General features: G+C 45.4%; 1 protein-coding gene across 10 annotated transcripts in view; it reads left to right on the top strand.

The window, feature by feature from the left end:
• STAU2 (staufen double-stranded RNA binding protein 2) overlaps positions 1–26,497 on the top strand; it is a 303,644-nt gene extending 277,147 nt beyond the window's left edge. For all 10 annotated transcript variants that reach the window (XM_059994776.1, XM_059994773.1, XM_059994769.1 and 7 more), the window contains 2 exons: positions 24,170–24,258; positions 25,388–26,497. In XM_059994776.1, coding sequence (XP_059850759.1) covers positions 24,170–24,258; positions 25,388–25,481 — 183 coding nt within the window. In that variant the 3' untranslated portion in view covers positions 25,482–26,497. The remainder of the gene's footprint in view (positions 1–24,169; positions 24,259–25,387) is intronic.
• The last annotated feature ends 1,252 nt before the right edge of the window (positions 26,498–27,749 follow it).

Genomic DNA, 27,749 nt, shown 5'->3' with positions numbered 1-27,749 from the left:
GACGGCTGTAGGTTCAAGTGGGATGAACACAGACAACATCTCAAAAGTAGAAAGCCTGGAATTAGGAGAGAGCGGCTGGGGAGGAGAGCGTCCTGTTGAAGGATTCCATTTACCCAGTTGCTTAGGGAGGGACATGCAGCAAGATGCCCAGCAGCTGCGTGCCTGGCCCGGCAGCACGTAACACCAGCACATGGACCACTGGGCCTTTTGGCGTTTTCACAGACGGTTCCTCTTGTGCCTGGTCTGCACACCCTGTGTGCCGGTGTTTGGACGTGTCGTACACAGACGTTTCAGAGGAGCAAGAGGGTGGTGGGCAACTGCATGAGCCGGCACCTTCTTGCCTCCTGTCCTCTCTCGGGGTGGTGATAGAGTCCCCAGGCCACCACACCCCGTGGTGTCTCCGTACAGAACAACAGAAGCTTCTAGTCAGCTTGGAGCAAAGACCGAACACACACTTACTGGTGTGATTTTAGCAAAACCCCTCACTCTGTCACCTCCCCCTGGTCTGGTGCACACTGGTAGCTTTTAAATAAACACATCCAAGGCAGAAGGCAGAGGTGACCTGGCAACGATCGGCGCTTTACAAACGGTCTCTCCGTTTTCAGACTTGTGCTTTGTGCGCAAAAGGAAAAGGAAGAGCTCAGAACAGTTGTCATCAAAGGAACACCTTTCTAGTCTTGATCTGTGTTACATTTTGAAGCCCTGAACTTTCTAGTTGCCCAGGAGCAGCTTCAGTTTTCTGAAGTCCTGGTCCCCAAATGTCCTATTATTAGAGGGTAAAATGGGCGTTTAGTTTGCTCTCTTTGGACTCCAGCTCACGTCATCCGCGGCCTTGGTTAAGCAGGGGTTTGCAACCTCCTCTGAGCCACGGCAGTCTGGTGAAACCTGCGGACGTTTGCACAGAAGAATATTCGCTAATCCTAACCCTAAAAATACGTAAGATTTTTAAAAAATTATATTGAAATCAAGTATCAAAATACTCAATTATCAGGGCTTCCCTGGTGGCGCAGTGGTTGAGAGTCCGCCTGCCGATGCAGGGGAACGTGGGTTCGTGCTCCGGTCCGGGAGGATCCCGCGTGCCGCGGAGCGGCTGGGCCCGTGAGCCATGGCTGCTGAGCCTGCGCTGCGCAACGGGAGAGGCCACAACACTGAGAGGCCCGCGTACCACAAAAAAAAAAAAAAGAAAAAACATTGTGTGTTTGGAGAATTTGGTCTAATGATTGCTTTATTTTTATTTTTTATATATATATATTTTTTGCGGTACGCGGGCCTCTCACTGTTGTGGCCTCTTCCGTTGCAGAGCACAGGCTCCGGACGCGCAGGCTCAGCGGCCATGGCCCACGGGCCCAGCCGCTCCGCGGCATGCGGGATCCTCCCGGACCGGGGCACGAACCCGCGTCCCCTGCATCGGCAGGCGGACTCTCAACCACTGTGCCACCAGGGAAGCCCCACAATGTGTTTTTTAATAAACAGGGGCAAAAAGTTTTTAGCCAGCCTGTTCTAGTAAATGCAGGGAAACCTGTCCCTGGCCTCAGGTGCTCCAGCAGGTTCAGACAGAGCAGATACATCAATGTCCTGTCAACGAGACCTGCTAACCGTACAGGTGGGTCAGGTGACCACACCCCCGAAGGAGGTGGGGACAATGGAGCTCTAGACCTCAAGGGCTACCGAGAAGGAATCAGGCTGCTGGGCTTGCCAATCCTTATTCTTCAGTAATGCAAGGGAGGTGGTCCCATATCATTTTAAACATACCACTTATCTTGAGTACCACTTGTTTTACCAACAAAAATATTAATTCTAATACCCCTTCTGCTATAAGGGGAGGAGGCCAGCCAAGGATTCCAGATTTCTCGCATCTGTTGCCCTTGGCCAAAAGTTAGCCCAGGCTCAGTGTTCACACAAATACAGGTTGAGGGGGAGAGAGAAGGCATCCTTAGTTACTCACCTCAAGTCAGACTCCTGTGCATTGTGGGGATGATTCAGTGGAGCTGCACAGACACGCATTAAGCTCCCGCTCTGCTAGGTACTGGGTGTAAAAACACAGGTAAGAAGACATGCCTGTAGTTCTGAGGAGCTCCTAGCCTTCCGGGGTAGACAGACAAATAGACAATTCTAGTATTAGGTGGAAAGTATTAGGTGTCTGCACAGAACAGACGTTTGGTCCCAGTGAAAGCCCTCAGCCAGTTTCCTGGAGGAAAGATGTCTACATTAGATCTGAGAGTAAAAGTCAGCTAGGCTAAGACAGGTGGGGAGCCCATTTGTTTCTAAGCAGAGACAGCAGAGGAGAAAGGCAGGGAGGTAAGAAAGAACATTATGCATGTAGGTAAGCTACATGCAAGTTGAAGCTACAAAAAAGGAAATAACTGGGAGAACGGGAGAAGCAGAAGCTAAAACTTGGAGAGGCCCATTGTGGTGAAGCCATCGGGAGCCACATTGCCACGCTCACGTGGTCAGCTGGCAGTGAAGAGCCCGGAGACGCTCGTGTTAGAGAGAGTGGGTGATCAAACTGGGTATTTCCTTAGAGTAATCGTGGAAAAAGGACATTTTCACTGGTTTGTACAGTGATCATAGTGTTCCATGAGTGTTGCCTTCATTAAAGGAAACATTTTAACATCATAAATGAATTCCTTAAATGTATTCCTCTAAATCCAGAAGCCAGTGTTAACTGGAAAGTTCTCTGAGATGTCCAATGGCTTTAAAGAGGAGATTGAATTTTTTTTTTTTTTTTGCGGTACGCGGGCCTCTCACTGCTGTGGCCTCTCCCGTTGCGGAGCACAGGCTCCGGACGCGCAGGCTCAGCGGCCATGGCTCACGGGCCCAGCCGCTCCGCGGCATGTGGGATCTTCCCAGACCGGGGCACGAACCCGTGTCCCCTGCATCGGCAGGCGGACTCTCAACCACTGCGCCACCAGGGAAGCCCGGGATTGAATTTTTAATAACTAATTTGATGACGAGAAGTTGGGATGGTGTTGGCTGATAATCCCACTGCTAGATGTCCCCTACCCAGCTCAAGGGAATGTCGCAGTGAGTCTTAAGAGGGAAGACCAGCCCTACACCCTCCCACTTCATTTCTACATGAGGATGAAGTGTCCCCTAGCCACCTGGAGGAGGGAGGAAACCTGAAACCGATGCTAACTTCCAATAAATGTGGCTTCCCCGTGAATGGAGGGGGAGGCAGATCTGTTATTTCAGGAGGCCCACCTCCCCCACCAGGGGCAGCTCCCGTGATCACCTCCCTTCCAGACCCTGGCCACTCAGCCTGACTTCCTGTTCTCTTTAAAGTAGAGGTTACCCATAACTTGTTACAACTTCTTCAGAAAGCAATTTGACAATATCAGAAATTTAAATTTATCTTATAGATGTATTTGCACAAAAGGTACGTACAGGGAATATCCATTGCAGCATTATTTGTAAGAGCTAGAAACAATCGAAATGTCTAGTATAGGGGCTGATTAAATAAATTATAGCACAGCCATACAGTAGAATTCTATGCTGTTATTAAGAAGAATGAGATAGGGTTGTTTTTGGTGACATGAAACGATGTCCAAGGTGTCTTATTACTACATGAAAAAGCAAGTTGCAGAAGAAGAAGCATAGTGATTCCATTTGAGGAAAAAACAAAGAGTTCACATATATATATATATATATATATATATAAGGATATATCAAATAAAATACCTGGAAAAATGCACACCAAACTGTTAATTAGCGGCTACTTCAGGGTGTGGGCTTGGAGTTAATCGAAGGGTAAAACAATATGGGGGACTTCTCCTTAACATTTAAGTATTTTTCAAAGTTTTACAATGAGAATTATTCATTTTTTAATTAAAAATACTAGTTTTACAAAAAGCACCGTTCTAATTTTGTCTTTAATTTTTGTTTTGAAATAAGTAGAGATTCACAAGAAGTTGCAAAGATAGTACAGAAAGGTCCAGTGTACTCGGTACTACTCAGTTTCCCCCAATGGTTCTATTTTATTCACCTATACGATATCCAAACCAAGATATCATCGACGCTAGTGACATGTGTGTATTGTAGGTCTATGGCCAGTTTATCACATATGTAGATTCATGTAACCACCACCACAATCAAGATACGGAGCTCTTCCATCACCACAAAGATCTCCCTAGTGCTGTCCCTTTATGGTCTCACCTTCTACCCACTCCTCCTCCCACCCCCATCACTAACCCTTGGCAACCACTGATCCGTTCTCCGTCTCTATACTTTTGTCATTTCAAGAGTGTTATATACATGGAATCATATAGTATGTGACCTTTTGGGATTGGCTTTTTTCACTCAGCCCGATGCCCTTGAGAGCCGTCCAAACTGTTGTGTGTACCAGTAGTTCATTCCGGTATGTTGCTGAGTAGTATTCCATGGTATGGATTACCACAGTTTGTTTAATAGTTCATCTATTGTGGGATATTTTGATTGTTTCCTATTTTGGACTATTATAGATAAAACTGCTATGAACATTTGTGTACAGGTTTTTGTGTGGACATAAATTTTCACTTCTTTGGGACAAATACCCCAAAATATGTTTGCTGGGTTGTATAGTAAGTTTATATTTAGTTTTTTATAAAACTGGAAAACTATCTTCCAGAGTGGCTGGCCCATTTTGTAGTCCCATCTCAAATGTATAAGAGATCCGGTTTCTCTGGACCCTCTCCATCATTTGGTGTGGTCACTACTGTTTGTTTTAGCTGTTTTAATAGGTTTGTAATGATACCGTAGTCTTATTGGCTAGTAATGTTGAGCATCTTTTCACATGTTTATTTGCCATTTGTAAATCCTCTTTGGTGAACCTTCTCTTCATGTCCTTTGCCCATCTTCTAATTAGATTGTTTGTTTTTTACTTATATATTCTAGATACTAGTACCCTGTCAGTCACACAGGAGCTGTTACCACTTTGTATGAAACCAAGTGGAGACAGAATAAGGTTCTAGATATTGGTTAAGTTCTATAGTCCTACTTATTCACCTATAACTTCTGACTTCATTCTCAGTTGATAAGGAAGTCTGGTTTACCCTTGATAAAGATTTTGTTTCTGTTTTTATTCCCAAGGTTGGGGTTCACTAGAAACTCTCTACCCCATCCTTTGTCATTCAGAAACCCAACCTCTCCCTCCCCCACTGAAGAACATCCTAAGAGGTGTAGAGACCCTGGGAAGGCTTCTTGCATGAAGACACAATGAGAATTAACAAAGTAAGTGCCCCTTGCCCACTGTTGGCATGTGGTCCCTTTGCCCTCTGGAAATATCTTCACAGAGAGGCCATCTTGAGGAAGGGAGAAAAATCTGGGCATTTCTTGGCAATATTTGCGTATAGACAGCCAGTCTTAACATCTCCAGGTCACCCTGCTGGGCTTTTTGAACCAGGCAGCACACGTCCCCTGACTACAAGTTGAGTGTTAATTCCATGCCAGTGTTGGTGCTATAGCTACAAAACAAATAACAGCCAACCCTGCCCTATTCTAGGCACTTACCATTTTAGCACGAAGAGGCTTGCAGATACCTCAGCAAATGAGTGCAATAACATGGTACCACTTGTGAGTACTAACTGAGGCTAATTACCACACCTGCCTCCTCTTCTCCTCAGCTTACAGCCAGACTTAGTTTACCCAACCTGGAGTTGGTTGTAGTCATGGAGTTAGGTATGGTCATGTCATTAGGTTCTGGAGCATGAGGGCTTTGAGTTCTCTTTCATAAAATCCTCCTATGTACTATCTTCCATTTTATTTTCTCTTCCACTGGCCAAATGTAGAAGACCATAATGCAAGCCTAGAGGAGGACAGAGTCACAAGATGGAAGGGGTGTGGGACCTTGATTGACCAGGGTCCACTGCCCAGCAATACCCAATTAGTCTTTCCATGACCACTGAGTCTCTGGGGTGACTGTTTAGCAGTTAGTTTACCTTGACTAATACAGGGCACAGAAATCACCGGTCACTATTCTTTTCCAAATATAGAGGAGGCTTCACAGAAGAGGTACCTGATTTCCCACTTATCCCACATTGCCTCTGAGATTCTCTAAGTACTTCTTACTTTCACAGATCAGGGTATTGCCTTGTTGCTTTTTATGTTTGTACTTATTCATTAATTTTCCTCTTTTGAAACATCACTTTACCCTTATTTGGCTAACAATACTAGCTCTGCAAGGCCCTAAAGTTGCGTGCTATTGAATTCCAAATAGCTTATTGCTTTTAGCACCCTCCTCCCTTTCAGCAAATTCTTCTAGCCTTTTGATAACTTAATTCCTATCCTTTCCACATATTTATCCAAAAGGCAGCTTTTAAATTCTGGCTCGGTGACCTACTCTTCCTCCTGGGCTTTGATACTACCAGATGCTTGAGGGAAAACATCCCCAATATGCCTACAAGCTATTTCAATATATAATTCTATCCAACTGAATGTCAGGCATTTCTAAAGAATGCTGTTGGTTGATATAATGTCCCTTGCCCAAGTTAAGGTTTTGATTTGAAATTGCTTATTGGAATGCCTCATGTTGCATTTTCCCCAAATTTATAAATCTCTCACATTTTCTCTCCAATTCATCTTGCCTCCTTAAAAGATTAACCATTAAGAATGGAGTTTAACATGATATCTTTAGAAAGCAAGAGAAGAAAAATATTCTGCTTTTGAAAGGGAATGTACCCTCAGGCAAAAGAAAAAATCGCAGTCTCTTAATACACATTGGGAACTGCCAGTTGTCACGCTGACAGTTTAAGGTGGATTAGGATTCCATCACTGATCACTGCATAAATTCTTATACTTATAACCTTACATCTTCATCTGCAGCCAAACAATTAGGAAAAAAACAAACAAACCTGTGTTTCGATATATTAGAATGTCAACCCTCTTAGAGTACTAGCAGTTTCTTGAAACAACTTAGGAGAATTTTGTGCTTAAGTATTTGGCAGACCGAAACCATATCCCCAAAAGTATACTAAAGTACTTCTCATTTGGGGGTGGAGGTGGGGGGAAGGGGACCATTTGTGATATAATTATTTAAACACGAAGTAAATCTCTTTGTTTGATTATATTGTCTTAATGAAGATGTTTTTAGGAAACCAGGATACTAGTTTTTCCTTTGAGATGCTTATTTAATTATAAACTTTAACAATTACTTTTAATGGAGTTTCTAAAAATTACCAAACCAAGTGTGATATTAGTGATGTGCTTTTCTTTCAGTGGTACCTAGAAAAAGAAGATAAAATTTACTTCTTGAACTTTACAATGACTACATTTAGCTTAAAAAAAGGAAGACTTTCTAGAAAAAAACTAAAGTTAATTCCAATAACGTTTCTTCCAAAGTTGCAATGATGTAATTGGCATAAAATAAGTTTACAATGTGTGAGAATATCCACACTGGAGACCTATCACGCTACTTAATTCTCTGCATTTGAAAGACCAACATGTAACAGCTACTCACTTCAGCTGAATAATCAGTCTTTAAACGTCAAATGAATGCTTACTTCTGGGTTTCAATAAATGGAGGAAATGAGCTACTCCCTAATTTCCATAGGGAACTTCTGAAAATTATTAAAACTATACTGTATATATGAGATGGCTAGATATTCTTGAACTTGGTCACTGTTTTTAACCATTCGTTCAGTCATTCAGCTAATAAGTATTGAGTGCCTATTATTCTAGGTGCTGAGTATTTAGCAATGAACAAAACAGACAAATCTCTGCCCTCACGGAACTTACATTCTAATGGGGACGTGGACAATAAACAAGGAAATGGTTAAATAGATAAATAAAAATTTAGGGCCAGTAAGCACTAAAAATTAGGCAGTGTGAGGAGATGCGAGAACGCCAGGCTGGGAGTGGAGTGTGTGGCCCCTGAAGGGCCCCTGGTCTCAAGGGGTGACAGTTGAGGAGAGAAATGGCTGAGGTGAGGGACAGAGCCCTGTGGAGACCTGCGAGAAGAGCCCCAGGTCTAGGGAGAAGCACGTGAAGGTCCTAGAAACAGCAGTGAACTCAGGGTTCCCTGGGAAGAGCAGAGGGGCTGGTGTGGCCGGAGCTCCGTGGTTTGGAAGAGTGTGGTAATGAGGTTGATGAGACTGAGCTGCGGATGGGGAAGGTCACGGAGGGCTTCGGGCCCAAGTCAGAAATTGGGGTTTCGTTCTAAGAGCAACTAGAAGCCCCTGGAGGGCTTTGAGCAGGGTCGTGACCTGTTCTCATTTACCTTTCACATCTGTCTTTCCAGATATGTTCGAAGGATGGGCTTTAGGTGGGCAGAGACAGACACAGGGAGAGAGGTTAGGAAGCTACATCAGGAGTCTTGCTGGGAGGTGGTGGTGGCTTGGGTGAGGCTGGGGCAGAGCTGGTGGTAAGAAGTAGTTCGATTCTGGCTGCATTTCAAAGAAGAACCGGCAGAACTCGGTAATAGGTCAGATGTGGGAGGTGAGAGAGAAAGGAGGCAAGTGAGGCTGATTCCTAGGGTTTTTGCCTGAGCCACTGGTTGAACGGGGGTTCCCTTTCCTGCCAGAGGTGATGACTGACGATGATAATCAAGAGTTCGGATTTGGGCAGGTTTGCAATGCTTTTTAGACCCCTAAGTGGAGAAACCCGCCAGGCGGCTATGTGTGCGAACTGTAGGGCAGACGGCTAGGCTGAAGATGGGAATTTGGGGCCATCAGCATTTATAAGGGATTTAAGCCATAGGCCTCAATGAAATCATCTAGGGAGAGGCTATCCAGAGAGAAGATAAGAGGTCCAAGGATGGACTTAAGGATCAAGACGAAGGAAAAGCCAGCAGAAGACTGAGAAGTGGTGCCTGGTGACGTAAGAGAAAAAGCAAGCGGACTGGAGATCCTGGAAACCGAGGGAAATGTTGCCCTTTAATATTAGGAAAACACACCAAGTTGCTGATTAACGTACTTTCATTTAGGTTCTGGTTAGCCCAGTGAGTATCTGGTGCCATCCTATCTGGGTTCCAGCCTTGACAGTCATCCTGAATTAACCCAGCTCCAAATCTGGGCCCCCCGCCTAAATGGTCCCCCTGGTGAGGTCAGTCCTGCCCGCTCTGAGTCCAGCCGGGGTCGCCACTCACCCTCCTTCCCAGACGAAGTCCAGCCGCCTTTGCTGCCAGCTTTGCTCCTTCTCAATTCTCACCCCCACCGCCCTTCAGGCCCCCAAAGACCACAGCTCAGGAGAGCATAAGAGGAAGTAAGGGGATGATCAAATAGGGAGCCCCACATCCTCAGAGTCTGCACCCAGACCCTCGCTCTCACAGGGCTGCACGCCTTGGTCTGGCTCGTGCCGTTTCTTGAGTGCCCGAATGGTGGTGCCTCCTATCACTGGGTTGACAGGTGGTACAATATAGTAGTTAAGAATCTGGCTCCAGAGCCAGGTCATCTTTGTCCAAATTTCAGATCCATCAAGATCAAATCATGTTGGTCTTGCGTAAATTCCTTCATCTCTGTCCCCCTGTCCTCTTAAACTGGGGATGAGAGTCAAGACTCCTTGTGGTGACTGTGAAGATAAATGAGTTAGCAATGGAACGTTCTTAGAACAAAGCGAGTGTCATGAGCACGGAATGCCATTTAAGAGTTGAGATTGGGCTTCCCTGGTGGCGCAGTGGTTGAGAGTCTGCCTGCCAGTGCAGGGGACACGGGTTTGAGCCCTGGTCTGGGAGGATCCCACATGCCGCGGAGCAACTAGGACCGTGAGCCACAACTACTGAGCCTGCGCGTCTGGAGTCTGTGCTCCGCGACAAGAGAGGCAGCGATAGTGAGAGGCCCTCGCACCGCGATGAAGAGTGGCCCCCGCTCGCCGCAACTAGAGAAAGCCCTCACACAGAAACGAAGACCCAACACAGCCAAAAATAAAATAAATAAAATAAATAGAAAAATAAATAAAATTAAAAAAAAAAAAAGAGTTGAGATATTTACCTGCCCAGAGTCCTGTGGCTGAGAGGTGGTGGAGCCAGTCGGTAAGCCAGGCTCTTCACCACGTTGCTGCCCTGCCTCCGAGCAGTAAGCAGGGAGCTGGAGATGGTGCCAGTTAGGGATTTTTACCCCCAGAAGGTCAGTTGTTAAACATTTACCACAGGGGCTTCCCTGGTGGTTCAGTGGTTAAGAATCCACCTGCCAATGCAGGGGACATGGGTTCGAGCCCTGGTCCGGGAAAATCCCACATGCCGCGGAGCAACTAAGCCCGTGCGCCACAACTACTGAGCCTGCACTCTAGAGCCCGTGAGCCACAACTAATGAGCCCACGTGCCACAACTACTGAGCCTGCATGCCACAACTACTGAAGCCCACGCGCCTAGAGCCCGTGCTCTGCAACAAGAGAAGCCACCGCAATGAGAAGCCTGCGCACCATGACGAAGGGTAGCCCCCGCTCGCCGCAACTAGAGAAAGCCCGCGTGCAGCAACAAAGACCCAACGCAGCCAAAAATAAATAAATTTTAAAAAGTAAGATATTAAAAAAACAAAAACATTTACCACATAGGACGGTATGTGGCAGACACCTCCAGGACATTCCATCAGTTAATCCCTGTAATAGGATGTTTTTACCGACTCAGTCTTCTAAATGGAGATGCTGAGGAACGGCAAGGGAAAGACACTTTCTCACGTGACCCATCGTGAAGCTCAGGTCCAATTTTTACCCCTATCAAGGAAGACTCAGCTTTCCCCTGCAAACCACACTCATCGCAGGTGACACAGCTCTACACGTCACCTCTCCAACAACCCTTCCCACCCCGCAGATGTGCCGGTGTTCTTCCCCTGCGTGGCCTTGTCCTGACTCAGAGCATCAGAGAGCCTGAGACACGAGGGACCTCACGGCCACCTGCTCCGGGCACGGCCTCCTACCTGACAGCCGGCCTGGCAATGGGCGCCACCCGGTCCTTCCTCAGAGTCCAGCTTGCGCTCCGCGGACACAAGGTTCCTTCCTGTTCTGAGACCAAATCTCTCCGCCTGTGGCTTCCGCCCGTTGGGCTTGGTTCAGGCTTTCCCAGAAGGCGGCGCCTCCCTTTTCTACACCACAGCTTGAAACCCGATCGTGTCCCCAACCCCTCCTTCCCTCCCAGCTCCAGCCCCTTGGCAAGAGCAGCTCCCCCTGCCAGCATCGCTCCACTCTCCCTGTTCGCCTCCGTGAGGAAGGCTTTCTCACCCTAAGTCTCACCCCAAATGTGCCCTCTCTGTGACACAGGTTTCTCCGGGGAGCCCTGGGCGCCCTTCTCGAGCTGCCGTTGTATGTGCCGTCTCTACAGCATCATCCGCTAGCCTGGCGTGGTCTGCACGCTTTCCTTCCTGCTGGGAGGCACGCCACGAACAGGCAGGGAGTGTGTCCGCGGAGCTTAGTTTCCTGGTGCCCAGTGCGGCGCCCGGTTCCCAGTGACTCTTTGTGGAATGAAGGACGGTACCCAGTCGTGACTCAGACAGACCGGACCCCTCCCTCTAGGAAATAATCACAGGCAGTGGCAAGCGTTATAAGGATAATGAGCACAGTTATGTGAGTTTTTGGAGCGGTCAAGGAGGCCTCCCTGGCCTGAGATCTGAAGGCTGACAAGCAGCTGGTCTTGAGGAGGGGGTGGCTTGAGGGACCGGCCAGCATGAGTCCCTGAGATGGGGGCGAGCTTGTCACAGTCAAGGAACAGAAAGGAGGCGGCGGGCACAGCGCAGGAGCGAAGGTGCCTGGACCCCCGAGGGCAGAGGGAGGTCCTAGAAGGGTTTAGGTGCCTTGATCTTAGGGTGAAGCCCACTTTGAGAGGGGTGGGGAGCTCTTCGGTTCTGGCCTGATTAGGCCTGCAGCTCAGCCGGTCCCACTTCTCAGGCCCCCAGCCTCCCCTTTCCCCCGACGTCTCAGGCAGGCCCTCGGGCCTCCTTTTCGGGCCCGACACCAGCCTGGTCTCTCTCGGGAAAGAACCTGGTGTCAGAGTTTACACCTCCGTGTGGCTTCAGTCCCCCTGTTAAAGAAATGGTGCTTTAGAACAACACAAGTTTATTATCTGACAGTTCTGTCATCAGAAGTCAGCCACGGTCTCACAGGGCTGAAATCCAGGTGCCAGCAGGGCTGTGCTCCTCTCTGGAGGCTCGGGGAGAATGTTTCCTTGCTTTTTCCAGCTTCTGTAAGCTTCCTGCATTCCTTGGTTCCTGGCCCCTTCCTCCACATTCAAAGCCAATAACGTCACATGCCTCTGACCCCTGACCCCTCTTCCGTCATCATGTCTCTCTCTGACCAATGCTGGGAGGGGTTCTCTAATTTTGAGGACTCATTGGATCAGATTGGACTCACCGGGAAATCCAGACTAATCATATCCCATCTCCAGACCCTCAGTTTATCCCATCTGCAAAGTTCCTGATAAAGTAACATTCACAGGTCTCTGGGATTAGGGCTCAGACATCTTTGAGAGGCATTACTCTGCTGCCACAGGACTCCTAGGTCTTAAAAGGTCAATCAAATACAACTCGTAAACTGATGGGATATAGATTTGAAAACCAACTTTAATGGACATTACTGGGACCATCAGGGAAATTTTAACATGACCTGGGTATTTACATGATAGAAAGGATATACTGTTAACTTTGTTAGGTCTGATGATGGCATGTATCTTTACCTGATATGTGATTTGGAATACTACAGGAAAAACATGAAGATACATGAAACAAGATTGGTAAAATCCTGATAATTCTTGATCTGAATGATAAGCCTGTGAGCGTCCAGTGTACTATTCTTTGTACTTTTGTGCATGCTTGGACCTTAATCAGGTATCAGTAGGAGGCTAAGGAGGCATTTGGGATGGAGGTGAAGGTCTATTCCGGCCCCTCCCTCCTGCAGTCTGACCACTAGGATGGCCACCAAATGCCCCAAGAGAAAGTCAGACTTCTGCGTGCCTCACCCATTGAGAGAATCAACAAGGCCCGCAGGCCACCTGCCTTTACCACCTACGACTCTATTGCAATACAGCCAAACGTTCAGAATTAAACAGAACTTTATACGTTATATTGTTTGACCATCATTCTCTGTTCCCACCCATCCTTCCCCACCAGGCAATCCAAGAATACATTAAGGGCAGTAAAAATTGTGAAACAACTATAATGTAAGTTTTTATCAATCACATACTCAAACCCAAATGAAATTCCTGAAGAGACAGAGCAGTGTGTGCCCATGCTTAGCGGGAATGTTTCTCATTCTCTTCGGAGGAGAATCTCAAAGGACCAAGAAATCCCAAATGAACCTTCGGGGCAGCAGAGGGGAGGGCTGCCGAGGCAGAATTCGGCCACGATTGCCCCGTAGAGCCAGGCCTCCTTGGGCGGAGGAGGCTCCCCTCTGGTCCTCTGTTTCAGGATGTCCCCATCTCGAGGGTCTCAGGCAAAGCCCCCTTTGTGGGGTCCTCCCAGGGAGGGTTTCCCAGGCACTTTCTCTGTAGCCTCACAGGACCCCAGGAAGGCTGAGCTTTGAGCGCTGGTTTCAGCCCATGATTGACGTTTGGAAAAGACAGTAACTATCCTCTGTATTCTTTGGAGGCAAGTTGTGGGGAAGGAGAACCTTCTCTCACACGGAGAGCTGCAACCCAGCCCTGCTTCCCTGGGATGGTCTATCCCATGGTGCCCTGGCCGCAGAGCCTGCGGGTAGGGGTGGAGGGGTGCAGACGGGGAGGAGAAAGAACCTCCGTGGAGAGAAGTTTTGGAGGAGGCCCTGCAGGGGGAGGAAAGCAAGGGAGGGCAAGATGAATAGGAGAATAAAGAGAAAACAGGAAGAAGAAACGTGTCTGCAAGCACTTGCCTGTCTGGGTGAGCTTCACATGGAAGCCGAAGGAGAATCCATCAGAGAGTATTCCTTGAAGATGTCCTGTAAACACACTGTGACGATTTCAAACAGGAAAATGGCCCCAACAGACCAACGACCTGGGAGACGGGATGTAAACAAGTTGAAGTTGACTCACAGTTCAGGGAGGTAAATGGCCGGGGCTGTCAGAAATTCACAGGTGGGACACAGGCTGGGAATCCACCACGCTAAGAAGTCAGAAAGCCTGCAGGAACAAAGGCGTGGAGGTAGAAAGCCCCGACGTCTTCCCAGACAGGAGGTAGATCAATCTGACCAGGGCGGAAGATCCATGCGGGCAGGGCTTCTGAAATACTGGTGTGTCTTTAGGCCAATAGGCCAGGGAGCTTGTTGATAGCACTGACACCTGCCAGGTGTTCCTGAGGCTGGTGACTGGTCTGCTGTTTAGGGAAAATCACACCCTAGAAAACACACTAATGCAACTGCAGCAAGTGAGGTTGTGGGGTAGAATGGTGTCAGCTGATGGAGGGCCCTGAATGCCAGGCCAAGAATATAGGATGTTATTCTGGGGCTGGGAGTTATTAATGCTGTTGATGAAGGGGGCGGCATAATGATAGGGTTCTCTTAGAAGAGAGACAGATGAGCAATGTGCTGGAAAAAGTTGATAGAAATATACAGGAAACTGGACATAAATTAACATGGAGACAGAGAGCATAAAGGATTTTATGACTAAATGTTGGGCTCAACAGAGAAAGTTGTATACTAAAGGCCTTCATTGATAAAACACCACTATAGCCCAGGCATTAACCTCTCAAACAATTCGACATGGTAGGTGTTGTAGTTTCCAGTTTACGGATGAGGAAGACGAGGCTCTGAGACATACAGTCACTTGCATAAAGACACCCGGCTGGTCCGCAGTGGAGCTGACATTTTAATCTAGGCCCGACAGACTCCAGATGCCATGCCCGTTCACTTCCTTGTCCAGATGACTGGAAGAGTGTATTAGTTTTCTCTTGCTGCTGTAACAAATGAACAGGCTGAGTGGCTTAGCCCAACGCAAACGTGTTTGTCGTCTTAGAGCTCTGTAGGTCAGAAGTCAGACAGGAGTCTCACTGAGCTGAAATCAAGGTGTCGGCAGTTCCTTTTGGGGGCCCTAGGGCTGAACTGGTCTCCTTGCCTTTTCCAGCTTATAGAGGCCACACACCTTCCTTGACTTCCTCCATCTTCAAAACTAACAACGTTGCATTTTGTTGAGCATGTTTTCCCGGCCACGTCTAAAGCCAGGAGAGGTTCTGTGGTTTTAAGGAGTCATGTGGTTAGATTGGATCCACGTGCATCATCCAGGATAACCTCTCCATCTCAGTGTTCATACCTCAGTCCCATCTGCAAAATCACTTTTGCCATATTCAGATTCTGGGGGGTAGGACACCTTTGTGGGTGATTATCCTGCCAAGTTCAGAGAGAGACGGACACTTGCCTTTGTGCCCACCACCATGTTTCAGTAGACACCGTTACCAAGGGGGATTTTTGTTGAAGCAAAAATAATTAAATGAAAGACAACACACACATTTAAAAGGAATGCTATTGGTAAAACAGAAACAGCGTGATTGGAGGAAGCCATGGCAGCATGGATGTCGCTACTCAAGTTTGTCCTAAACACTGAAAACATGCCTTAGCACAGTTAATCCTGCTTCACATCCAACTCTGTATTATTGTCAAGGCTGGCGACTACGTGGATTACCCAACAGTAAGCGCCTCATTGCTGAAATAAAGGTGATGGCTAAGTCTATAGTTTAAGTGCCCAATTTTGTACTAATTCCCCAAATTCTGGAGCCAAGATTCCTATTCTTTGCCTTAGGAGACTGTCCAAGGCACGCCTTAGCCTCCCGACCACCCACACCTCTTTTTTTTTTTTTTTTTTTTTAACACAATGAGTAGCCATCACCTTAACTGACATCCCTTTGTTCCAACAGTAAGAGCTTTTTTTATAAGGTACCAATTTTGTGGAAATTACCTGAACCAAGAGGATTGTGTAAGCATACATGAAAGTGCGGACTATAATGAAATTGTTAGAAAGCAGGGCAGCCAACGGTTTAATTAAAGCTCAGTATAATCAACTTTTTATTTTATTTTTAAAGTCTTACCATTGATTCATCTGAAAAGTAATAGACTGAGGCTCCTATCATAATGTGATAAAAATTTAGAAATACGATTTTCTCTTTGGGGTTTCTTTTATTTTATATAAAGAGAGACTTGGCATTTTGTTATAGACCATTCAAAGTAAGAAAACGATAACTTAGAAACGTTAAAATTCACATTCTTTGGGCAATAAGACATCAAGCCTACTGAAGAAAAGACCTTCTGGTTTTTCAGTCATTTTTTTTTTTTTTTTTTTGCGGTATGCTGGCCTCTCACTGTTGTGGCCTCTCCCGTTGCGGAGCACAGGCTCCAGACGCGCAGGCTCAGCGGCCATGGCTCACGGACCCAGCCGCTCCACGGCATGTGGGATCTTCCCGGACGGGGGCACAAACCTGTGTCCCCTGCATCGGCAGGCGGACTCTCAACCACTGCGCCACCAGGGAAGCCCTCCAGTCATTTTTAAATGACTTCACGGAGAGTCGGTCTCAAAGATTGTTGGGAAGAGAAGTGAGGGGAGTCCTCAGCTGCAAATGAAGATGTTTGCATTTCCTATCATTTTCTCATTAAAGGAGACTGATTTAATGAGCTGCATATATGTCCAATGCGTGTGTTCTGAAATGAATCCAGCAGTTAGACCTGCTCCCAGGAAGAGTTCCATATGAACAAGCACTTTAGGGGGAAAAGGCAAAACAAAACAAACCTTGAGCGCTTACTTCAAAATGAAGGCCACATTCGGACATGTATGGTTACCATTGACTTTAATGGGAACAGCCTGTCTGTTCCTGGGATTCAGGATGTGAAATCGGTGGGAAAAGTGTGAAATGGAAAAAAAAGAAATAAAAGGATCCATTGGGCATCCTGTTCAAAGACTCCGAAAAGAACTGCATGTCATGAGGGGATGAGTTAAAATTCACATTTTGCTAATGAACCATTGTTGTCTCTCAGAGAATGACTTAACACTGCTGTGTTGTCATTACAAACTCTTTAGTCCCTGCAGAAGGAAGCAAGAAGAACAGGCACTGGTTTCAACACAGTTTGCTGATCGACAAGAGAAAAGTTAGAAATTACAGAAATGGCTGGAAAGGCTCACCCCCATCCTGTGGACACATACACACACACACACACACACACGTGTGAACCAAGACCAACAAACAGGCATGGAAAGTATCTTATTGGCATCATGTTTCTGGCATTGCTATAACTACGCACAAAACAAGCGATACACGAAAAGGCAGCGACATCTGTTTTAGAACCTGTGGGGCTTTATTCCCAAAACAGTTGTAAAATCTTTTGGCGACAAAAATATTTCTATGTATCTATGCAGATGCCCTCCTCTAAGGGAAACACACACACAAATGGATACAAGTGTTGAGCTGAAAAGACAGGAATAAGAAAAGGAAATGTCATCCACTTCTTTAAAACACTTTAAAATTTTTCTCCTTTCAAACAAAGCTACATCTATTGCCCTGGATACACCTTAAAAAAAATAAGTCCCGGAACATATAAATTATCATAAAGCTAAAGTTTAAGATTCCAGTTGGTAGACTGTGGTAACATACAAAAGGATGCTGAGTGAGTTTGTTTTGATTTGCTAGGAAAACATTTTCTGACCTTGGAAATGAAATCATATAGTTGTCTGTTTGTTTATGGTCAAAGCCATATGGAGGGTTCTGGGTACTTATGTTAGTGTATCTTTGAAATTCTCGAATCCACAGTGTGTGGGAAGTTATACAACTTGGGTTTAAGCATCATTCAGGATGTTGTTCATTAAGGAACCCAGATTTACCTCCTCCCCACGACTCCCCAAGGTTAGTTTACATTTATCACATGGCAAATTGTCCGTGCTGAGAGGGTGACCTGCAGGCAGCAGGAGCTGAACATCTTTTATCTCTTTACCATCTCAGTAATGGACAAGGTAGAAATTGCTTCTTTTTAAAAACGTTTTATTTAAGTATAGTTAATTTACAATGTTATGTTCGTTTCAAGTGTACAGCAAAGTGATTCAGTTATACATACATATATGTATATATATATTCTTTTTCAGATTCTTTTCCATTATAGGTTATTGAGTACAGTTCCCTGGGCTATATGCAGTAGGTCCTTGTTATTTACCTATTTTATGTAGTGTGTCTATGTTAATCCCAGACTCCTGATTCATCTCCCCCCAACACCACACACTGTCCCCTTTTGTAACCGTAAATTTGTTTCCTGTGTCTGTGAGTCTGTTTCTGTTTTGTAAATAAGTTCATTTGTATCATTTTTTTTAGATTCCACATATAAGTGATATCATATGGTATTTGTCTTTCTCTTTCTGACTTACTTCACTTAGTATGATCATCTCTAGGTCCATCCACGTTGCTGCAAATGGCATTATTCCATTCTTTTTTATGGCTGAGTAATATTCCAGTGTGTGTGTGTGTGTGTGTGTGTGTGTGTGTGTGTTTGTGTGTGTGTGAACTTGCTTCTAATCGGACTTCAACTATGTCTCCCCAAATGAAGGCTATTTGATTTTTCGCTCACTCCAAAGTGTCCTTTAATATTACGTCACATATTTATAACATGTTCTTAATGTTTTGTAAAGCAACTGGCCTCTAGCAAGTAACAATTTATTCAGCTCAGGTAGTTTAAACATAAGAATTTTGTTTACCATCTTCTGGACAGATTTGGACGAACACAGTAAAACATTTTTGTGGACTGTTCAATTTCAGTTTTTGTTCGAAATGCTACTCCGTTGTATGTTGTTCTTTGAAAAGACCGGTATTTGGGTCATGCTAAGTGTTATGTGGCTATTTTGGGGGTTGCTGCATTATCCTATTGTTGCGGGCGTTTTGCTGTAGAGGGCGAAGCAAACCCATCTCACTCCACGGGCTTTCTTACTCGCTAAAGTGTCCTTTCAGGGGAAGTAGTGGGTGATGAGTGGGGTTGGGAGTGGAAGGAGAGCCCGATTCCTCATGGAGCTCATGAGGAGCTGGGAGGAAGCAGTGGGGCCAGGGCTGTGTTAGTACCTGTCAGAGCAGTGCCTGGTTGGCAGTCCCTGCCCATCTCGACTTTCCTGAACCGTTTGGCTTCTCTCTCCCTCTAAAGCACAGCCGAGCCCTCTTTGTCTCTCCGTTTCACCTTTGCAGTCCCAACACCTCCTCTCACTGGATAGCCTCCACCCCACAATCCCAGGCAGACACTGCACCTCGTTTCTCCCTCCTCCCAGCCACCACAGGAAGGTGACAGATGAACTCTTCTGAGAACGACGGGAGGGAAGGCAAGGAATTGTGGCCTTTGGGTCATTCTAAGTGGTGAAATAATTGCTATAGCAATTTAGTTTTAACCAAACTGCGAGTGTTATGGGAGTGCCAAATGAGGTCTCAGAAGTCAACCCAGGGACCCCAAAAAAGCTGGAGACTGGAAACTGTGTGATTGCCCACAAGGTAATAAAGCCCTTCTCTAGAAAATGGAGATCATTTCCTGAGCTTACCTCAATTCATTATCATGGGAAATAATCAATAGAGTGAGTATAGAGGAGGTTATAGGAGTAGTTTTGAAATAATGATATTGAAAGGAGTTGTGCTGAGCAGTTTGTATGTTCGAAGGAAATAAAGTGATGTGACCAAGGATGTGGGCTGGGTTCACATCTCTCTCTGCTCTGCCACTTACTAGCCGTGTGACCTCGAGTAGGTTGCTGAATTCCTCATGGGAAGGACCTACCTTGCAGGGCTGTGGTAACACCTGAGGTCACGCAGGTAAGGGACCCGGTCTCATGGCTGTGGCAGAGGGATGCTCATGAAATGGCAGTACAGAGAAGATAAAGTGTCTTCATTGACTTTTATAAGGTAGAAAGAAGTCCTCTCAGATTTATAAGCGATTGTATTCAGGGTTATCAATAAGATGTGGGCTGAATTATCTCATCAGTCAGTAATGAAGGCTGAAGACAGTTAAGGGAATGTTATTTGGAAGCTTTTAAACATACCTTTGGAGGGAAGCAGTCACACAAGAATTCTGAAAATCCTTCATGGCATCGAGTGAAAGAGTGCTCCGCCATTCCAGCTGGTAGGACATTCTTGGAGCAAATGACAATCATCTTGACAGTGCTTGGGGACCTGCCTGTCACGTTGATTAAATCATCCAGGAGATTTTGCAAGAGCTGAAACACCCAACCTGCTCCCTGAGACCTCGCCTTCATCTCATATGTGCATCTCTTTTTGGGTGGATGCGAACAGGTGTCACTGGGTCCTGGACTCGGTGAAGTAAGACATTTGGTTCCTGGTATTCAGGCAACAAGTATTTCCAAAGCAGCTAGTGGAACTGGGCTACAATTAGCCTATAAGTGATTTTCAAAAAACGATTTCGTTTTGGTTGCCGTTTTGGCCTTATTGGGAATAAAACAGGACCAAGAAGCCCTGGAGCTCTCAAAAGTCTCATTCAGCAGTACCAACCACATTGCAGAGAGACTATTATAGAAGGCACTGAAATAGCCCTCTATAATAATCCATCTGGGAAGAAATTGATAAAAATCAGCATTCCTACCAATAATTCACATATTAACGGATCAGAACAAAATAGTTGTTCATTTGTTCAAAATTGTTGCATATACAAAGAACTCTCTGTTCATTCGCCCACCCCACGAAGCTGGGCTATCTGGAGAGGTCCGCCTCGGACTGGTCTTAACAGGTTGGTAGCGAGCAGGCCGGGCTCCTACCTCCATGCACGCACACAGAAGGCGGGACTGCAGAGCTCAGGTTCACGTGACGAGCCCACAAGGATGTGCACACCCACGGGACCATTCTCAGCAGAGTCACCCGGGAAGGCTGCCCAGCTCCCTCAGCGTTTCAGGACTTGAAAGGACCTCAGAGGTCATCTAATTGAATTTAATAAGAATCAAATATCTCTGAGAATTACTTTCTTTTAGGCGGAAACTTGTCCAAATCTGCGTCTTTTGAGAGTGAATTTAACTTTTGAAAGCAGCCAAACTTCACTCAAAGCCAAGTCTAGGGAATGAGGTAAATGGAAGGGATGGACAAATGAAAAATAAAGTGGGGCTGTAAAATGACAAAACGGGTTCGCTCCAGTGATCCACAAAGTGGTTCTGAGAGGTGATTACAAAAGCACCTAGAGAAGCAGATGTTCCTCGGAGTCCTGCTGGGTACAACCCCCCTGAGGGCAGGGGAAGTTTATATCAGATCTTTACAAATGTGCACACCCTTTGGCCCAGAAATTCAGTTTCTAGGAATTTATCACAAGGAAATTATTGAGAACGTACTCAAAGATTTTTAACCATTAAGAAGCTTAGTGCAGTGTTAATAACAGCTTAAAAAGTGGGTGTGGCCTCCATGTCCAACACTAGGGATTGGCTAAATACAGAAAGGCACATAAAGTCTGTGAGATACTGTGCAGTCCTGCAAAATGATGCTGCTGAAATGTTTCTGTTGAGGTGGAAAACTGCTCATGTTCCATGACAAGAGCAGGTTCTAAAACAGTGTTAGGATATGACCCAGGTTAGAGAGTGTACATATGGGGAGGGGATAGAAAAGGATATGGAAAGATGTACACCAAGTTGTGAGTGGTGGGTAAGACTGTGAATATTTTCACATTCTTTTTGCTTGCCTACCTATTATGATTTTTCTGTAATGAAAAAGGATTTTTATAATCAAAAGATAATATAAGGAAACATCAGAGAGAGGAGAAAGAGGTTCTACTATCCTTAAAGAGGAATAATGATGTACCTGCGTTCATTTGCTAGGGCCTCCATAACAAAGGACCACCAACAATAAATTCAGCAGGAATTTATTGCTTCACAGATCTGGAAGTTAGAAGTCCAAGATCAAAGTGTTGGCAGGGTTGGTGCCTTCCGAGGGCTATGAGGGAGGAATCTGTTCCATGCCTCTCTCCTAGTTTCTGGTGGTTTGCTGGCAGTCTTTGGCATTCCTTGATGTCTGTTGCGTCACTCCAATCTCCGCCGCCTTCTTCACACGGTGTTCTCCCTGTGTGGGTTTCTGTTTCTGAATTTCCCCTTTTTATAAGGACATTGGTCATAATGGATCAGGCCACGCCCTAATCTAGCATGACCTCATCTTAATTATATCAGCAGTCACCCTATTTCCAAATAAGGCCATATTCTGAGTATGGGGGTTTAGGACTTCGACATATGAATATTCAACCAATAACAGTGCCCAGTGAGATGGCCACATTGCTCCTACGCAACCAATGTTAGCGCTTACCTGCCACTACAGCCTCCACCAGCTGCCGTATAGTAGGAGCCTGTACCAAGATCAGGGGTAGTGGGGTAGGGCACTGACATCCCCACAGGACTCCAGGTTCAAAGAGGTAATGATGAAACAGAGAGCCCAAGCACGGCCTCCCCCTGCCCACCCAGGCTGGGGCTGCAGGCGTGAGTGAGAATTCAAATTAGCACGTCTGAACTGGGGAGACCAGCTTAGAGATCTGAAAGGAAGAAGTAGCCTAAAAAAAAAAGGAAAGGATATATTTTTCCTTTTTGGTTGAATATAGGGGTTGAGATTTAAAAGATAGAATGACAGAGAGAAAAGAGAGGAAAAATATTACAAATATTACACAAAAATCTGCACACAGATGTTGATAGCAGTTTTATTCATAATCGCCAAAAACTGGAAGCAACCAGGATGTCCCTCAATAGGTATAAAAGGATAAAGAAACTGTGGCACATCCACACAATGGAGTATATTCAGCAGTGAAAAAGAGATGAGATGAAAAGACATAGAGGAGAGAGGAACTTTAAATGCATATTGCTTAGTGAAAGAAGCCAGTCTGAAAGTGCTACATACTGTGTGATTCCAGCTGTATGAATTTCGAAAAAGACAAAACTATAGAGATTAAAAAAAAAATTACTAGGGGTTGCCAGGGATTGGGGGGAAAGGGAGGAGGGGTGAACAGCTGAAGCACAGTGGATTTTTAGGGCAATAAAATTATTCCATATGATACCGTAATGGTGGACACGTGACATTATACATTTGTCAAAATCCATAGAATGTACAACACAAGAGTTGTAGACTCTGGACTTCAGTTAATGATAATATATCGATATTTCATCGGTTGTAACAAATGTACCGCAGGAATGCAGGATGTTCATAACAGGGGAAACAGTGTAGAGGGTGGAGTGGGAGAGGGTATATGGGAACTCTCCCTGCTCCATTTTTTCTGCAAACTTAAAACTGCCCTAAAAAAAATAAAGCCTATTAACTGAAAAAACAAAAAGATATATTTCACATAAAGAGATGTAGAAGCGATCATGCACTCAGCTACCCAAAAGGGGCCCCTGGCAGATAAAAGTTTGAGCAACTGGCAGAGTTAGCTGTTTGTCAGAGGCAGTTGAGAAGATACAGATGACCAAAGTGTGACCCAGCAGGATCTCCAAGATGCAAACAACTTTGGCCGCTCACACCTATCTCAGACACAACAAAGCTCTTCTAATTGACCTGAGAAGTGGTGGGGTTTGGGGAGGGGAAGAAGAACCAAATTCTTATTCAAAGAAATAACAATTTGGACCGCGCACTAGAGTGTCAACAACTTATGCAGATCTTATCAGCATCACATTTTTTGGTGCCTCCCAGCTATTCAGCGAGGCTCCACCAGCCTGTCAACACCCTTCAGCATCCCACGCATCCGCATGCACCCCGCATCCCCGGCATATCCACACCACAGGAGGCTCTGCCGCGGCCAGGCCTGCCTTCCCAGGGCCCCACGGAGCGCAAATTTTCTCTCTCCTCACAGGATACCATCATACCATCCCCTCGGTATGCAAGGGTGTATTCGGTCCATTTCTGGACTCACATTCTGTGACTTGCTTGAAGCTACATGTCTATAAAATTGAACAATACATTTATGCTAACTTTGGAAAGCTGGAAAAAAATCTGATGTTCTCACATCTGGAGGAAGACAATGTGTAGTTTGAGTAATGTGAGGAGAAATGATGCAAAACTCATCATCAGAGAATGACAGGCTTCTACTAGGCGTTTTCTACATTTGCGGATAAAACATTGTGATTTTACAAAATTATGGATAAGGCATGAGATTTATGGAGACTCCTCTCTCCACCTCTTCCCCCAGACACACAAAAATAAAGCCTTCGTAGTATATGCATTGCTCCATCATAATACAGCCTCTTAAATGTAGTTTCGTTAAATGATACAGAAAAGCATTTATTTAGGCTAATGAAAATGATAGCCTTTACTATATATCAAAGCTTTCTTTTACCATTACGTACCTATTTATTACATGAAAGTCAGTAACTGGATCTCCTTGTCTGTGTGTTTGTTTTCGTTTTTAGGCAGCTTTAAGTGCCTTGAAACAATTTTCTGAACAAGGACTGGATCCAATGGAAGGAGCAATGAATATTGAAAAAGCTTCTCTTGAAAAGTGAGTACATCTTCTGTTGTATTCTTACATTTGTAATTTTGTAACTGTATGAAAAATAAGATAGACATAATAATAAGGTGAAAAACTCGAGACAATAATATCTATACCCTACAAAATTATTCCTAATACAATTCAATGCAAATAAATGAGAGACAGTCTATATGGTCATATTTGTTTCCTGTAAATATGTCTGCGAAAGTTTTAATCTACTGATTGATCATTATTTCTGCATTTTAATGCCTTTGATGGAAATACTTCTGTGGGTTTTGCTGACCACGGAGATTTGCAAGACTTGCAAAAGGTGAATCTCATTTCAGACTGTTGAGCGTTCTCTTGACTAAACCATTTTCTGAGGTAAATATTTTCATTCACATTCCTGCTAGGTAGTAGGCACAACGGAGAGGGGAAAAAAAAAAAAGAAGCTGAGAGGAGGGTTCCTTCCCCTTGGCTGCATTTTGTTTTTCACACTGTTGTATGAAACACAAGCGCACGTTGTCACAAAAGTGTGGCTCCCGAGGGCTACAGAGGCCAAAACGCAGATTTAATAAGAATTTCTGAAATCCAGCTCATACCTCTTTTATGATATTGAACATAAGGTTTGATCTGAGAGACTGAACTTAAAGTCTCTCCAGAGACCCAAAAAGAAATTGCAAGCCACTGTATTTACAACAGTGAAATTCAAATTCTTTCAAAGCAGAAATAATAGCAGGTGAGATTTCAGAACTCACACAGGAGATAACATCTTTAGAATGAAAAAAATTGGATAACCTAGGAAGTCAAAACCAAATATACTAATCCTGCAGTTAAATAATCTTAACCGCCCCCCTGCCAAAAAACACAGCATTTGGTCATTAATATTTAAAAGGTGAGAGCGTGAGAAAAAAACATTTGGTAAACAGACGTGGCATTTTAAGTTGTCTATAGATTGGCAACCATTTATAAGCTAATTTAATCAAAACCATTTCCACATGATCTCATCAGTAGACTATCTGAACATAAATATTGTTGTTTCACTTTAAAATGTCACTTTTGTGGTGACCTCTGAATCCTGTGTACCATCTGCTAATAAACATGTCTGAAGATGTGCAACCCCGGACCTTCAGCTCTTGTTAATGTATTAATCTTCCAGACAAGCCCAGCATCTGGGAGAGAAAGCAGACAATAACCAGACACACCCGGGCTCCATCGCTCAGGACTGCAAGAAATCAAGGTCGGTCATCTAGCAGCTCCCAGAGCTACGGCTGCCACCGCATCCTTATAAACCTGTCAGCACGCATGAGGGTGTCTGTGTTCAAGGAAATGAATGACTAATGCCATGATCTGAGTCTTATGTGAAGACAGCACTATTCTAACACCAGAGATAATAGACATAGTACTGTTTATTCAACTGGGGGAAAATAAAACTTTGAGCATTTCCCTTGGAACTTGAGATCAGATCATAACTCATTTGCCCAGAGGCAGCAGAAATCTGATCCTGCTACTGGAGCTTAAAATAACAATTAATGAAAAGTGTTAGAAACAGAGGTACAATTCTTAAATGATTAATAGAGAAATTGGGTTTGGTTCTGTTGTTACGATTGTTTTGTCGTGGCGCTTGTGTTCACTTATATTCTCTCTCATTTTAAATAATGCCTGACGATTCAAAGATTAACCAATGATGTGCTGTGGAATGTGACGGTCGTTGTCTTCATATAGAGTCACACAGTTTCTCTTTTTACGCAGATATTTGTAATCTTCATCCTATATCAGTCTGAATAACTTCGAGGCACACCACTCAAAGATGTATGCCAACAAACATGGTTGAAATCAGGTCAGACATTTGATTACAAATATGAAACAATGTTAGGAACAATTAGTTTCAATAGACTCCAGGAATTCAAAAAGCAAACAAAAACCACTTGTGGGTCTTGAATGCCATCATCCTATTAGCCACTAAGGAGGCGTCTTGCCTCTCCAGCCATTTCTGTGGATTCCACGTTCACAGGGGACATTGCACCCACCCCATCCGTGTGTTGTAAGCCACTCACTGTTTGCATCCAAAGTGTTTTCTGATAACTGCCTCTGCACTTGGGGCAGTGAGTGGGATCAAGAGAAATAGCGTTCATGGCGGGGAAGGGAAAGCCTGTGGCTGTGGGAGGAGCCGTAGAGGTCCTGCCAGTTTGTAGCCAGCCACGCTCTGGACCAGCATGTTGGAATCCAGCGTGGAGCCAATGCAGTAAAAATGTGGTCGGTGTCTGTGTGAAGTGTGGTCAGTGTTGTTCTTTCCTTGCCTCGTTCTCCTCTCTGAAACATCACCCCAGCGTAACCCATCTCAAAGGCCATTGCCCACCCGGCCCCTGTCACCCTGCACAGCGGTGACACTAGCGGGTTCTCGTGCCACTGGCCGTCTCTGCGAAACCGCAGGGCCGCCTCCCGGGTGACTCGGAACCAGGTTCCTGACCAGCCAACGTCGTCTCATTGTTCCCGTAAGATTTCACGAGCAAAACCAACACAAATCATGATCTGGCTGACTCACACGCGACCGGACGATAAACAAACAGCAACAGAAGGAAACCACTCTAGGGTTGTTTTTAAATGACTCCCATGTGGGGAAGTCTGCCAGCATCGACAGGGCCGGGTGCCCTCGGAGGAAATAGGTTTTGCTCCATAAAGCTGGGCCCTCGTGGACATCACAGCCCATTTGTAAAGTTGGGGTTCACGAAGATCAGCCGGGTTGAACAATAAGTCTGCTGGCCGGCACCCCGCGCAGAGGGCCCTAAATCATCCCCTCGGAAGGGGGCAGGCCCTTTCCTCCCCCTGCGCCTTCAGCACCTGAGGCTCCGGCCCTCAGTCAGCAGTGCCACTTCAGGCAGGATCTTTAAACCGCATCTTCGGTTTCCCAAATGCCGTAAACGCCGACCACCTCTCGCGGCCCACGGTCCCCAACACACCAAGGCCGTCAGGGCCGTCGTGGGAGAGGGATGAGCTCAGGGCACAGACAAAGCTGATCAGTTCTCACAACCCCAGTATCTGAGGCGTTGGCCTCTGGAGCGATCTGACGGAGTCGCCCTCAGAGCTGAGGTACCAGAGTGGCCACGGGGGTGGGGGTGGGGGTGGTAGGGGATGGACCTTTGCATCGGATCTCAAGTTCAGTGAGAGGCTATTTATTCAGAATCCCACCCATCTACCTGCTTGAAGAGCCCGGGGAGGCCTTTAGATATTTTCCCTTTCGAGAGTTTGCTAGCAGCCCTTCCTGGGAACCGTTTGGGTTTTCTTTGGGTTGAATTAGCAATGCAAATGATGGGTGGCCTGCCATTCCTTGCCATGTTATATATCATTGGGGGGAAACCATTAAGTAGATTTATTGAAAGGATGTTTCTTCAACACAAGGAGATCTTTTTGATGAAAAATGGAACTCGTTATTCTCTAAAGGACACAGGTTGACTTATCTCCTTTATCAATTACAGTGTCTGCTTTCAGCTTTTCTCAATCAGCACTAGGCTTTGTAGTCA

This window comes from Delphinus delphis, chromosome 17 (genome assembly GCF_949987515.2).
Source record: "Delphinus delphis chromosome 17, mDelDel1.2, whole genome shotgun sequence".
NCBI classification, from domain to species: Eukaryota; Metazoa; Chordata; class Mammalia; order Artiodactyla; family Delphinidae; genus Delphinus; species Delphinus delphis.
This window is presented reverse-complemented; position numbering and strand designations above follow the sequence as displayed.